The sequence below is a fragment of the Pararge aegeria genome, chromosome 25 (genome assembly GCF_905163445.1).
Source record: "Pararge aegeria chromosome 25, ilParAegt1.1, whole genome shotgun sequence".
NCBI classification, from domain to species: domain Eukaryota; kingdom Metazoa; phylum Arthropoda; class Insecta; order Lepidoptera; family Nymphalidae; genus Pararge; species Pararge aegeria.
This window is the reverse complement of record NC_053204.1, coordinates 1,144,634-1,158,488: the sequence shown is the minus strand read 5'-3', so window position 1 is coordinate 1,158,488 and position 13,855 is coordinate 1,144,634. Positions and strand designations below refer to the sequence as shown.

The 13,855-nt window shown below is 36.3% G+C and overlaps 1 protein-coding gene across 2 annotated transcripts in view; it reads left to right on the top strand.

Moving 5' to 3' along the window:
- The window catches only part of LOC120634967 (protein stum), a 67,417-nt gene that overhangs the window by 35,930 nt on the left and 17,632 nt on the right, over window positions 1–13,855 (top strand). For both annotated transcript variants that reach the window (XM_039905882.1, XM_039905881.1), the window contains exons 2-3: window positions 2,320–2,450; window positions 4,217–6,473. In XM_039905882.1, the coding sequence (XP_039761816.1) occupies window positions 2,320–2,450; window positions 4,217–6,473 (2,388 nt within the window). The remainder of the gene's footprint in view (window positions 1–2,319; window positions 2,451–4,216; window positions 6,474–13,855) is intronic.

The following is a 13,855-nucleotide window of genomic DNA, read 5'->3' as shown; positions in this document are numbered from 1 at the left end:
TAATGTCCGAATGCTGGATACATGCCTATCTAATAGTAGGGGGGATTTTAGTTATAAGCTTTTTCAGGGAATCAAACCGTACCATTCCACATAAGGGCGATACGGCATTTTTTAATCAAATAAACTAATGAAGTTTCCACAACTCACATTAATCACCAAATGGTTAGGGATCAACTACAAAGCGAAAATTCCATAACAAAGTTGTAGATTATTGACCCACAATGCTGCAGTAATGCGGATTGGTGGTTTTCTTCATGTCATGATATTGAGATTTTTGTATATATCTTGAAATGGGGGCTGTTCTTCTTTATTTTGCTTATAGCTAGTTAGTGTTTAAAAAGAAAACAAACTAAATACAGTTAATGAATAAACAAAATCAATATAAATAAAAGTTATCATAAGCTTATAGAAAAGTCCTTTTATAGTATTAAGAACTACGTAATCGATAAAAAAGCTTGGGTGTGAATTATTGCTCTACCCAGGTTGCTATTCTAATAATTTTAAATTACATTCTGAAATGGTGATAACAAAAAAAAACACCACACAACACAAAACCTCATGTACGTGTACATGGTACACTGGCAACCACACCCTTAACAGAACAATGCTGCTTGGACACGAAAATCGACGACCGACTGGCGCAATGGGCAGCGGCCCTGCTTTCTGAGTCCAAGGCCGTGGGTTCGAATCCCACAACTGGAAAATGTTTGTGTGATGAACAAGGATGATTATCGTCGAGTGTCTGGGTGTCTATTATTATTTATTTATTTATTGAAACAAAAATATAACATATTTCATAGTCAAAGTCAAATATTTCTTTATTCAAATAGGCACATTGATGTCAATTTTGATGCGTTGATTATATACAAAATGTGTACATAGCAGTGAGTAGTGATGGCGATAACCACATTCGTAAACTTAAAACTAAAGCTACGAGGGTTCCAAACGCGCCCTGGTCTAAGAAGACGCCCACAACAAACTTAACCGGGTGTTCTTTTTGTTATCACCATCTCACATTGTCATTAGAAAATAGAGCAATTGTTTACCCCCAAGCTTTTTTATCGTTTACGTTATCCTTTATACTATAATAGGACTTTTCTATAGGTCATAGGTTCTTCGCACCCTCTTAAATGCCAGATTAGGTACTTAAATACTAAAATAAAACGAAATAACAGTTATCATGTACATTATGTAATTATTTATGTATATTATTCATAATAATATTCATCAGTCATCTTAGTACCCATAACACAAGCTACGCTTACTTTTGGGCTCAAAGTCAAAGTCAAAGTCAAATATTTCTTTATTCAAATAGGCACATATATGGCACTTTTGATATTACATGTAAAATATAACATAGAAGTGAATTGATGGCGATAACTAAATTCGTCAACTTAAAACTGAAGCTACGAGGGTTCCAAACGCAGCCGGTTGTTTTTTTTTGTTATCACCATCTCACACTGTCACTTAAAACTATTAAAGAAGCAACCTGGTTAGAGCAATAATTCACATCCAAGCTTTTTCATCGATTACGTAGTCCTTTATACTTTAGTAGGACTTTTCTATAAGCTTACGTTTAATACAAACTTTGAACTTTTTAAGAGACATCTCCAAGATGTCAACGGGTAGTTTATTGTAGAATTGTATCATGTATGCAATTTCCTTTAAACGAATTATGATTTTTATGTAACCTAGTATATTGCACTGTAAGTTTATTCTTACTTCTAATGTTTCAATTAGAAGTTGCGACGGGTATAGAATAACACATACGGCCGCGAATAACATACTTTGGAAATAAAACTGGTCCTCCTGGTAGGTAGCGCTGTAATTAGTTTCTATGTTTTTTTCTAGGTGCAGACGAAGTTGCGCGGGTCAGCTAGTCTTAATATATATAAATCTCCTGTCACGATGTTTGTCCGCGATGGACTACTTAACTACTTAACCGATTTTAAATAAAATTGGCTAACCGTGAGCAGTCTGGTCCAACTTAAGAGATAGGATATCTTAGATCTTTAATTATAGTCGCAATTTTATTTTATTGCAAATTATTTGTCACATGTTATATATATATGTATATATATATACTACAATACTCACTTAAGGCTAAGCGATACTGAATACTTTAAAAACAAAATCAAACGCAGACGAAGTCGCGGGCAACAGCTAGTTATTTATAAAAAATTTCATCAGTCACCTTAGTACCCATAAAACAAGCTACGCTTACTTTGGGCTAGATGGCGATGTGTGTATTGTCGTAGGATATTTAATTATATGCAAGCATGGCGCTAGCATGACTCATAGTTTGTCTCTTATTTCCAGTGCGGTGTCAACCTCGAAGCGGAAACGTGAGACGTCATTCGCGATCATCACCGAGCCTACCGCCTCCCGGCCGACCAGCCCTCACTCCCTACCCGTGGAGATCAGACCCGGGAGAGTTTCACCGTTTAAAGGTAATCATGCTTTTTATAATATATAAAATAGCCCTTGATATCTTTTTTGAATGGGGATACAGTCTCAGATGGTTGAAGTCGAAGTATCTCACTGGTTTCAGCAATTGAAAGTATGAACGTTTCATAAGTGCCTGTCATAAGGTCTACATGAATAAAACATTTTTGAATGTGAATTTGAGTATTCAGAATGCCACCATAGCTTATTTATTTTTAATTTTATTTATTTATTTATGCACTTTATACTTACACCACAAAAGGAAAAGTAGATAAGTAAGATACAAAAACGTCCTTATCGCTGAGTAGCGATCTCTTTCAGGCAACCTGAATTAAGTACATACAGAATCCTCATTCAACCATTATTGTATGCACATGCAGTGCCTTGTGTCCAAAAACAGAGGAAACGCATCGCTTCACACCCGCGGAATGTTGCTAGCTCAAAAAGTTTTTCCCACTTTATGGTACACGTTTAGAACATTAGAGGTAAAATAGTTACTGTCAACTGTGTTATGAAAATTAAGCTTAAATTGCTATAGTCCGCGAACAGCAGGAGAATCTGTATGGTGTAATTTATAATTTCTTCAATCCTTATACTCCACACCCAACAGATCTTCGGTAATATACCCACTACGCACGTTTCGCACCGAAACCGGAGTATCCTCAGGCGATGTTGACTCTACAATGAATAATTGTTAAGAAAGCCTGTTCGAGAAACACTACTAAAATGGTGTGGGTGTTATAAACTAATACATACTATAAATATTTCAATAAGAAGAATAAATACCTTAATGTCGTCTTTATTGCTCTCTTCTCTCTCTTTATTGATCTTTATTGGTATTGATATATGAGTTTTAGCAACATTTTGAAAATATCTATCTGGTGAACTTAACTGTCATATGTTTAATGGGAGTGCACTCCACAGTTCAGTATTTTGGACACTGAAAGAATGCTTATAAAACTTTGTTCTTAACAAAATTTTATCAAGATCTGTGCAGAGGTTGAGCTACACACGAAACAAACAGACAAACAGTCGCATTTATAATATTAATGTAGATTCCTACGTGCTCGTAATTATATTCCTCCGAAACGTGTTGACTGAATTTAGTTATATTTTGTGTACGAATGGTTTTTTTTAAATACGAGCTTTTTTTTCATTTAATAGGCCTCCCAGCAACAATCTATATTTTCATTTGAAGATTTATTTAAAACTAGCTTATACCCGCGACTTTGTTCGCGTGCATTAAGGTTTTTTTATACCCCAGAGAACTCTCTTATTTCCCGGGATAAAAGGTAGCCTATTCTTTTCCATGTCAAAGGCTACATGCATGCCAAATTTCATCCAAATCCGTTCAGCGGTTTGACAAACAAACATCCACACCTTACATTTATAATATTAGTAGGATTTCGGACAAAGAAAAAGCGTACACATGTTGAAAATCTTTGGCCATCACATTCCAGTATTAAAATACTCACGCCAGAGTATAATATTAATGCATTTCAATTAGACCTAATTACCTACGGGTGAAAGTAATGCCAGCAAAACTTTCATTTTCATGCATTGATAATGTTCCCATTTTTGTGAGGTAAATTGATTTTTGTCTTTGTAGTCAAAGTTCTCTATAATGATTACAATAATAACTCGAAATTCTGACTTTAATTCCAAAACTGTTTATTAAGGCCTACCTTAGCCACTTATGAAGCGTTGACACATATTTCCTTATAAAGCACGTAAAAGTAACAAAAAATTCATTTTAACAATTTGGTTTTAGGTCGAGGCTTCAGGGAAGAGACCTCACGTCACAACACACCTAAAACCTCAGCTGCCAACTCTAGATCAAACTCTCCTCCAAGAAGAACTAACTCCTTGACAAGGTTTGACAACATGGCGCAAGTCGCCACTTTACCACCCCCTGGACCTGTCCATAGGCCTCCTAGAGACTTCCTGAAAGAGAACATGGAGGAAATAAGAGAATTAAGTGAGTTAAATAGAGAAAAGAACGAAGCAGAATTAGAGAAACAAAGAAGAGAAGAAGAGATAGCTTTATTGAAAGAAATGGGGTTGTTAGATAGAAAGAGTAATGTCAATTCCAGGACGAATTCGAGAAGTAACTCTCCCGGTAGATTAAATTTAAGGTCTCGATCAAATTCCCCGTCGGCGATATTACATTTCGAGAATATTCCAAGAAATAGTTCAGAATTTCTGAATAAAGAAGAAACGATATCTAGACCTGTGGCACATCGATCAAGAGTACGTTCACTATCAAAATCCCAACCACAATCAAATAACGTTTCTCCAAAAAATTCCAAAATTCCAAAACGCCAAAATTCTGTCTCTCCTACAAGAAGTAACTCTAGACTATCTGTAGATAAAAAATTGAACGCAAATCAAAGGTATATGTCGAACAGTACAAGTAGTATACACGAAACTATAAGAATAGGAAGTCAAATGCACGATAAAAGAACTACTCAAAGTAATCTACAGTTAAATGCCGCTCAATCTAATGTGAAAGGCAAACCTCCAATATCTCCTAGCAGGAGTGGCCCACCACCTTCTAATAAGTCCATTAATCCAAAAAGGCTATCACCAATAGTTGGCACGCCGAGTAAAAGTCCGATTGAAGATGCGAAGCCAGGCTCAGCTAAAACGAACTCAAAACCTACTCCGGCAGCTAAGAAGACTGTAAGGACAACTGTTAGTAACCCTGCTACGTCTAGATTAAATTCTAGACAGACCAGCAGAACCACTAGTAGAGACTCCAGTCCAGAAAAACGTAAGCCAGCAGCCAGACCAACAAAATCTAGTAGCACTGTCAAACCACCAGTAAGCACTAAAACAGCACCAAAAACGACTATTTCAAACAAATCAGAAACGAAAAAGCCAGTGAGCCGTACTAATAGTGTGAAAAATTTAACTAGAGTCCCCAGTACTAAGAATTTAAACGACAAACCTCCATTGAGCAGACAAGTAAGCAAAAAAGATTTATCTGCAAAATCAAAATCCACGACTAAACTAAACGAAATAGCCTCTAAAAGTGACAAAGGTGAGAAAAGTTTAACTAAAACTAAAGAGGTTAAGAAAAGTACAAATGTCGAAAATAAAGGAAAAGAAGTTGTAACTACAGCAGATGCAAACTTTGGCGAATCTGTAGAAACTCAAGATAACGGAACCCAGTATGATAAATCTAAAAATCAAAATGGTGATATGGTGATCCTTACAAAGAAAAATATTGTATCAATGACTACAGCTGCTATTACTTCACAACCATTAGAAGTAGTCGCTACAGTTACCAATCAATTACCTGCAGTTTTGGAAAAGGCTAGAGAAAAAGGTATGTTTGAAAGACTTAGCTCTAAGGATTCTTTAGTTGGTAAAGAAGAGGAGAAGATTACAAAGGAAACAGTTGAAGAGAAGGAGAAAGAAGAAAAAAAACCTAAAGCAAAAACTGAAAAGACTATATTCGCAGAAGACAATGTAAGACTACGACCTCTACAACCTCCATATAACAATCCCCATTTAGAGAGAGTTAAACAAAAAATTGACACGTTATTAAAAGAGCCCGAGATTTCTACTGAAAATATTTTAGCAATGGCTAAAGCTAAAGAAGCCGCAGCCAAAAATATCGCAGAAAAAGCTAAATCTAGTATAAAAGAAGCTAAAAGTGAAATGAAAGAAACTGCGGTTGAGAAAAAAGATGAAGTTATCAAGAAAGGAGAAGAAATGACTGCTGAAATACGTTCTGAAGCCACTAAAATTGTTGACAGCATCATAACCCCTGTCGAGGAACCTGAAAAATTACTCGAAAAAGCTAAAGATGATACAAAAAAAGCTATAGAGCCTGTCGTTAAAGTTGTAAGTGAAAAGAAAAAAGAGATAAAAACGGAAGTCAGTGAGAGAATAACCGAGACGTTGGTTCAAGGTGGGCCGGAAGTCGATGTGCAGAGTTCTAATTTTTCAACGCCTGGGGAAAAGATGGCGCTGAAACCGTCCGGCGGGAGCGCATCGGATAAATCGCACAGCAATGGCGGGTAAGTTATTTATATGTGGCTAATTTAAAAATAGGATATAACTTGACGGCTGATTAGCGCAGTGGGCAGCGACCCTGAGCTGTGGATTCGATTCCCACCGCGTCAACAATGTCCAACAGCTGCTGTTGTCCCTTCTATAATTTCCCCACCCCTACCTTAACCCCTACCTGCAGTCCCTTGAGGCCCAAGGACAAGTTCTTAATAATTTTCCTTTTCAAAATATAACTTTAAAATAGTGAAAATAAAAGAAAACTCCGAATAATTAATATATATTTTTTTAATAATTAAAAAATTAAGATCGGGAAAAATATTTTTTTTAACATTTTTCTATATGCTGTTAAAAACACTTTTAAAAAATTGATATGAAGATTCATTGACTGGCCCTGGATTCCGAGGTAGAAATCTAACGGCGCTCCACTATAAACAAATTTTAACAAAGCTTAAATATTTTGTTACAACATTATTTAAAATACATTAAGCCGGGTAACTGAAATAAATGATAAGGGAAAGTCATTAAATATAAAAATAATAATTTTATAACATTTTCATCAGTGTTGAAAACATGTAACAAATCAATCCATTGCCGGCCCAATATAAGGATCAGGTATAGATAATAACTCAAAATCAGTGGCGTGCATAGAGAAGAAGAAAATCTCCAGTACGATCTACAAATACTTTTATAACTCTTACAATGCCTATCCTTAAGAGTTTTGTAACTTGTACTGGAGATTTTCTTCATTTTATATCCTTTGCATACCCTGTGCATACCCTCTATGCACGCCACTGCTCAGAATAAGATGGATTTAGCCCGTAGTCCACCACACTGGCCAACTGCGGATTTTTAGACTTCACACGCCTTTGAGAATGTAATGGAGACCTCTCAAGCACGCACGTTTCCTCACCATGTTTTACTTCAACGTTAAAGCAAGCTAACGTTGTCTGGAAGAGATCGCTTTAGTGGTAAGACCGCCTTTGCACGCTCTATTTTCAATACTGTTTCTTCTGTATATGTCTTTACTTTGTATAAAATGAGTGTGTGCAAAAGTTTTCAAACAAACAAAAAAACTTAAATAAAATTAAATACACATTACTCCGAGAAGCTAGAGGTTGTCGGGGATCACCAATATGTTATTAAAATACAGTGTTAGTTAATGCGCATTCTGAATGAATAAATGAATGAAAGAATGAGTACTCTTTTTTTGTGACACCACAGAGAAAATTCACAGAGATACAGAAACAATAAGGTAGAAGGTACAATTTGGCGGCCTTATCGCTATATAGCGATCCCTTCAAAGGCATACAAGAAAATGCTATAGGTAATTGGTAGGTGATACAACATGTATATAAGTAACATATTATGATTTAACCGAATAAACGTATAACATAGTACATATTAAACAACGCATAAATGATACATACAAAAATATAATATATTTTCCATACGTATATATAAATATATGAATATGATAGTGATCATCATATCGACCCATTACCGGCCCACTACCGGGCACCTCCCACAATGAGAAGGGGTTAAGGCCTTAGTCCACCACGCTGGTACAGTGCGGAATGGTGGACTCCACATACCTTATAGAACATTATGTATAACTACACACCGTCGAAGCAAGTGATATTTTTTAATTACTTAAAACGCACATAACTTAGAAAAGTTAGAGGTGCGTGCTGGGATTCGAACTCGGCCCCACGAAAGTGAAGTCGAGCTCCCACTTACTGCGCTATCACCGCTTCTACATGAGAATCAAATCAAATACACAGAAATAAAAAACAAATAAAAATTAAAGAATAAAAGATTCTAAAACATTTCGCATTATTGTTCTAAAACATTTTATAACTCACAATTTAATTTTCCTTTCCATTCATACAAACAATACAACGTTCCCCAAGGTGTATTATTATGTACGTGCAGAAAGTTTTCCCCGTAGATTTGCATCGGTTTTCACTCGCAGATATCGTCGCAAGTTAAGCATGTGGTTTGCATAAACATTGCTAATAACTGCGTTCGTTTTAAACTGGGAAAGTGCGTTTTTAAAACTCTCTAGTTCGTTACTGATGTTTGATAGTACCTGCACGACATGTTGCTGGGAGGTTTTTAGCGTTCCGGTGGGATGTCGCGTAGAAATCAGTTAGGGGGATTAAATATAACTGCCATATTCCCTAATAGCTTAGACTGTAACATCACTTAACAAAAATGTCATTGCAATCAAAGGCTAATTTGGAGTGGAACAATTAAAAAAAACAGCGATGGTATGAAAAATCACATTTAAATTCGAATTGTATTCATAACATAAACGTTCATAGAAGCTTTCTGAGTAAGATTTATGAATTTGTTCTACGTAAAATTGGTACCAGATTTTCCGTAACACTGTCAAACTAAACCTCCCTTTTTTAGTGATTTTCTCATACTCAACATCATATTTTTTGTAAGAAATTTTGAAAAGATCGGAAATATGGTACCTATATTATATTTTCGACCTTCCAAAATTTCTTAATAATTCCTGATAACGTACCAGCACATGAAAAACAGCCGATCTTATAAGTTTATGATGTTTGTCTGTCTGTCCGAATAATCTCAAAAACTGAGCTTACACAGGTTACTTTGTATTTCGAAAATCTAAAGGAGTGAAAGTTGGAGGATTTTTTGAAACTCCCTGGTGTGTTTTTGGAGTAAGCTTATGATTTAGAAACAGCGTAGTTTTAATTTATTTAATGTGAAATAGGGTTTATACTAACCATCTATGAACTACCGCAGATAATCGCACTACTGGTTACTTCTATAGGCAGGTACACGTACTGCTATGGATAACTAGATAATGAATTCGTAGAACGAGAGTTACTGATGTAACTAAATGATTTTTTATCCTAAAGCAGTAATGAATTGAACACCGGAAAAAGAGTTACTGATATAGCTCAACGTATTTCGATCCGAAAGTGAGAATGAACTGGGTACAGACGGTCCCAAGGTACTGCAATATTAACCTCGCACTGGTAATCGTAGCGTTGTTAGACCCCTAACTAGGTGGAATGACAACATCAAACGAGTCGCAGGGTGTAAGCTGCTGACTGTAGAACTTGGTACTACATAAGACCCATTTATTTCTTTATTGCAATTTCGGGTTAGTATACAGGTCTTAAACATGTATACTCATACCATACACCTGTGTACAGGTCTTACTTACTTACACGTACAACGGACGGTTCAGGACAACCAAGTACCCAGGAATAAAAAAGGTCTTACTTATATCCATCAATGGCCGTCTTTCATTTGGTGATGAGGACAGATCTTCAAAGATACAGTAACTCCTCAACTGTAGCTACATAATAAAATGATGAGAGTTACTGATATAGCTCAACAATTCCAATCATAAAGTGGCAATGAACTGGGCACAGACGGTCAAAAAAGATGGTTCATGGTACTGTAATAACTAGTTCGCCCCGGTAAACGTAGCGTTGGTAGAACCCAAAGCTCGGGAACGGAACATATCGAACGAGACAGGGGTTATCCGGAGACCGAAGAATTTCGAACTATAGAAGACCTACAATCCGGCGTGTACTGGGTTTCTTACCAGGGTATGCATACAGCAGGAAATTGCATAAAATGGCTAAAATCCTCCTCTTGTACGAGCTATATATAATATTTAGGGTAGGCAGTGCTTTTATGCATATATGAAGTGCACACCACTGTCTGTCAGTTAATAATTAGAACAAAGGTGTTCAATGTCAAAATCAAATATTTCTTTATTCAAATAGGCACATAGATGGCACTTTTGATGCATAAATTACACGCAAAATATGACATGATTGATTTTTTTTTTCTTCGAATATGAAAAGAAAAACACTCGGTAATTTTTTTGACGACCTCCCTTGCACATTGGTGAGCGCTGTGGTTTTAAGTGGGAGAACCTGGGTTCGTAACACGGCAGAGCAATTCGGGACTTTCTAATTTCTGAATTTCTGATCTGGAGGGAGTAATCGGCCATGCCTAGTTACTACAAAGACGGTACAATCTCGCGTAGAAAAAAATAGGGGGTATTTAATATAACTGCCATACCCCTAACAGGTTAACCCGTTACCATCTTAAACTGCATCATCACTTACCAATAGGTGATATTGTAGTTGCTTACTTGTAGTGGAATGAAAAAAATACAATACACGACCCAAGTCCTCGAAGCATTAGACACAAAACACAGTTTTCCTTTTTTCTTTTTTTGCGGCATTCTCGCCAGAATTAAAGAGTGTCTACTGTCCCGTAACAGTTAAGATCGCGCTGTTAGAATTATTCTTTTGTTTTAAGTGAGTTATATAGCTTTGTGTATGTAACCAGGCGCAAACACAGGTTCTCAAAGTTTAGCGAACACCACCCTGTGGATTTGGGTTGAAACCACTTCCGGATCAAGAGGGCCGGGGTTCGATTTCTAGTTCGGGCCAACCAGTGCTATCATAATCATTATCACCTCAATAAATTGACGTCCACTGTTGGACATGGGTCTTTTGTAAATTCCAAAATCCACGGTCCTGAAACGTGGGTTTTCAGCGGCTCCCAATAGCTGTAACTCGTTGGGTTAGGTTAGGTTAAGCAGCTTGGAATACCTAACGTCCTTCGGTTATCCGAGCTATTTGCACCGCCCACACCTATAGCAGTTTATCTTCTTCTTTCTTGTTCATAAGAACTGCAATAGGAAGTTGTAATGTTTATGGATCTTCTCAGAGATAGGAAATAGCTGATTTCAGCTCGTGAAGCCTTCGGTACCGGGAGATATAACTAACTAAGTTATCACTAAAACAAAGTTGTTTCTTTGCTATGAAAGAAGACACCTGCGCTTAAAAGTGGAGCTTGAATCAATAGCCTGCATGAAGATTATACTAGTCATGATTTGATTGCCTCACGAGGTTTAATAAGTAGAGTACTTAACGCAGGGGAATGTTGAATTTTTGAGTTTTTGAATTTTTGGGTGCCCCTAAAACCCTTGCTTTACTCAGAATTCTAGATTCAAGTCGCTGGGGAAATACTCTAAAATCCCGTCATAACGCTCTGGATTTATTCTGGCGCCCATAACGTAAGTCATTGCATTTCCCTCTTAATGAACAATCTACTACTAATTTCATTAACAGCTTATAATTGTCAACTACTGGATTAAATGCCTCTTCCAACGAGAAGATTTTCTCATAATCACCACTGTGGGCGAACGGGTTCGTTACCGCAAAAGATGGTAGTAGTAAGAAAATGCTGCTGTCTGTTCTCCGTTATACTGGCACTACTAAGTATTAATTTAATTTATTAAAAAAGATTTTTTCGATAAGTGGTGGGCCGTGGTCCCTAAACTTTGGGAGCCTATGTGTTGAACTTTGCAAGTCTAGCCAATCTTGAGCTGAAGCATTATAGTCCTTATTCCTATTGCAATAAGAACTAGCAATGACGTGGTTTTGGACTCCGGTCATCGTATCGAGCGGAGAATGGCGTGACCGCCTTACCTATTAGCATACTATACACGTAGGGTTGCCACTTTAAGCTTTTATAAATTAAAAAAATATTAAAATGTATATCTATTCCATGGCAAGTGAAAACTCTACAAAATTGTGGTGATAATACGAAATTGTACAGAAGACCTGTTTAAAATCTGAAAAAACTCAATTTTCGCTAAGGTTCTAACCGAGAGTCGAATCCGAAATTTCTTATTTTACGACACCTACTACCTCACCACGTTATTTTATAAAACGTATGCTATACAACCACTAGCGTCGTCCTGTGTGAAATATACCCACAAATTCATCCAAATCGGTTTAGCTGGAGTTAGGTGACAAAAACAAGTACAAAAGAATAATAAATACGACTGAGTAATATAATGCTGGGTAATAAATTATAACCAGGTTTAATAAATAAAGCATGTCACTAAAAGTTCAGTTTAATAACATTTTAAAATCAAATTACCCAATTAGCAAAAATACACACCTCTTTTACTCCCGTTCAAAAGACAGCCTGTGCTTTAGAATTAAATAAGAATGCCCGTAAAAACTTTGTATCGACTGTCGACAGATTAAAAGAATGGTTCCCCAGCAATTTTCTATCGACTATCGATAAGTTAGATAAGGCATTTTAACATAATTTAGCCCGGTTTACTTTTAATTTCCGTTGCGTATTCTGCCTAAGCGATTAATTTTCGCCAGCCCTATGGTATTATGCGGTTAGGTTTAATACAGGTTCTGAAAAATTACTTTGTTTAATTAAATAATTGTTTATAAGGCTTGAACTTTACTTATATAATATTGATTATTTGTTTACTTCGTTCTCAGAAATTAGGAGATCCTCGGTCGCCAACGCCACGCTCTAAAGTTAAATAACTTTCAAAATGGAACCAAATAAGTGTTTTGACAGTGAAATCTAAATGTGTTCGTTAAATGTGACTCTTATTCCCTATTTATCAAAGATTGTGCGATAATACTAACCAACTAAAAAAAAACTCTCCTTAAAATATTGTATCTAAAGATCCAAGAATAAAAACAATATAATCGTTATTAATTTTTTTATTGACAGAGTGCTTTCCTTAAGATCAGGCAAAGGGTCAGTTATATGCAGCCTGACCTAGAATATATATAGTGTAATAGAAACAAAAATATGAATCAATTATACAATATTGTTCTTTCTTTAGTTTTCGTTAAACTTTTCTCACCGTTGTCACTTTTAGAAGCTGTTTCGTTTAGTTTGGTCGTGGATTTCGATTTCGCAGATGAAATTTTGCTTAATTTTCTGCTCAAAAGGGTTTTAAAACTAAACTTCCATATGAAGGAACAAAGCTACAATAATGTATGTCCAATAGAGGTTTTTGAGATATATTGATTTTTTGATGCCTCTACGAGCAAGCCCTCGGCTGCAATCCCACCTGATGTAAAGTGATAAACGATGATGCTGTGTAAGACGGGCTTACTATTCCGACATATTAAAGGCCCATTGCCTATGTATAAAGTCGAAAATGGCATAAAATGGCGAAATGCTCCTCTGCTGCCAGTTATATGAAAATGTTAGGGTAGGCATCGCTTTTGTGCATGTATGAAGTGCACGCCACTGCTTTCGTGTAGGAGAGAAACCTTTTTGGAGCGTAAATAGTCCCACCAAATAAATATATAAAAATACTACGACAATACACACATCGCCATCTAGTCCCAAAGTAAGCGCAGCTTGTGTTATGGGTACTAAGATAACTGATGAATAATTTTTATGAGTAATATACATCAATACTTATAATTATAAATAAACACCCAGACACTGAAAAACATTCATGTTGATCACACAAATATAGACCAGTTGTGGGAATCGAACCCACGGCCTTGGACTAAGAAAGCAGGGCTGCCCACTGCGCCAATGAGCCGTC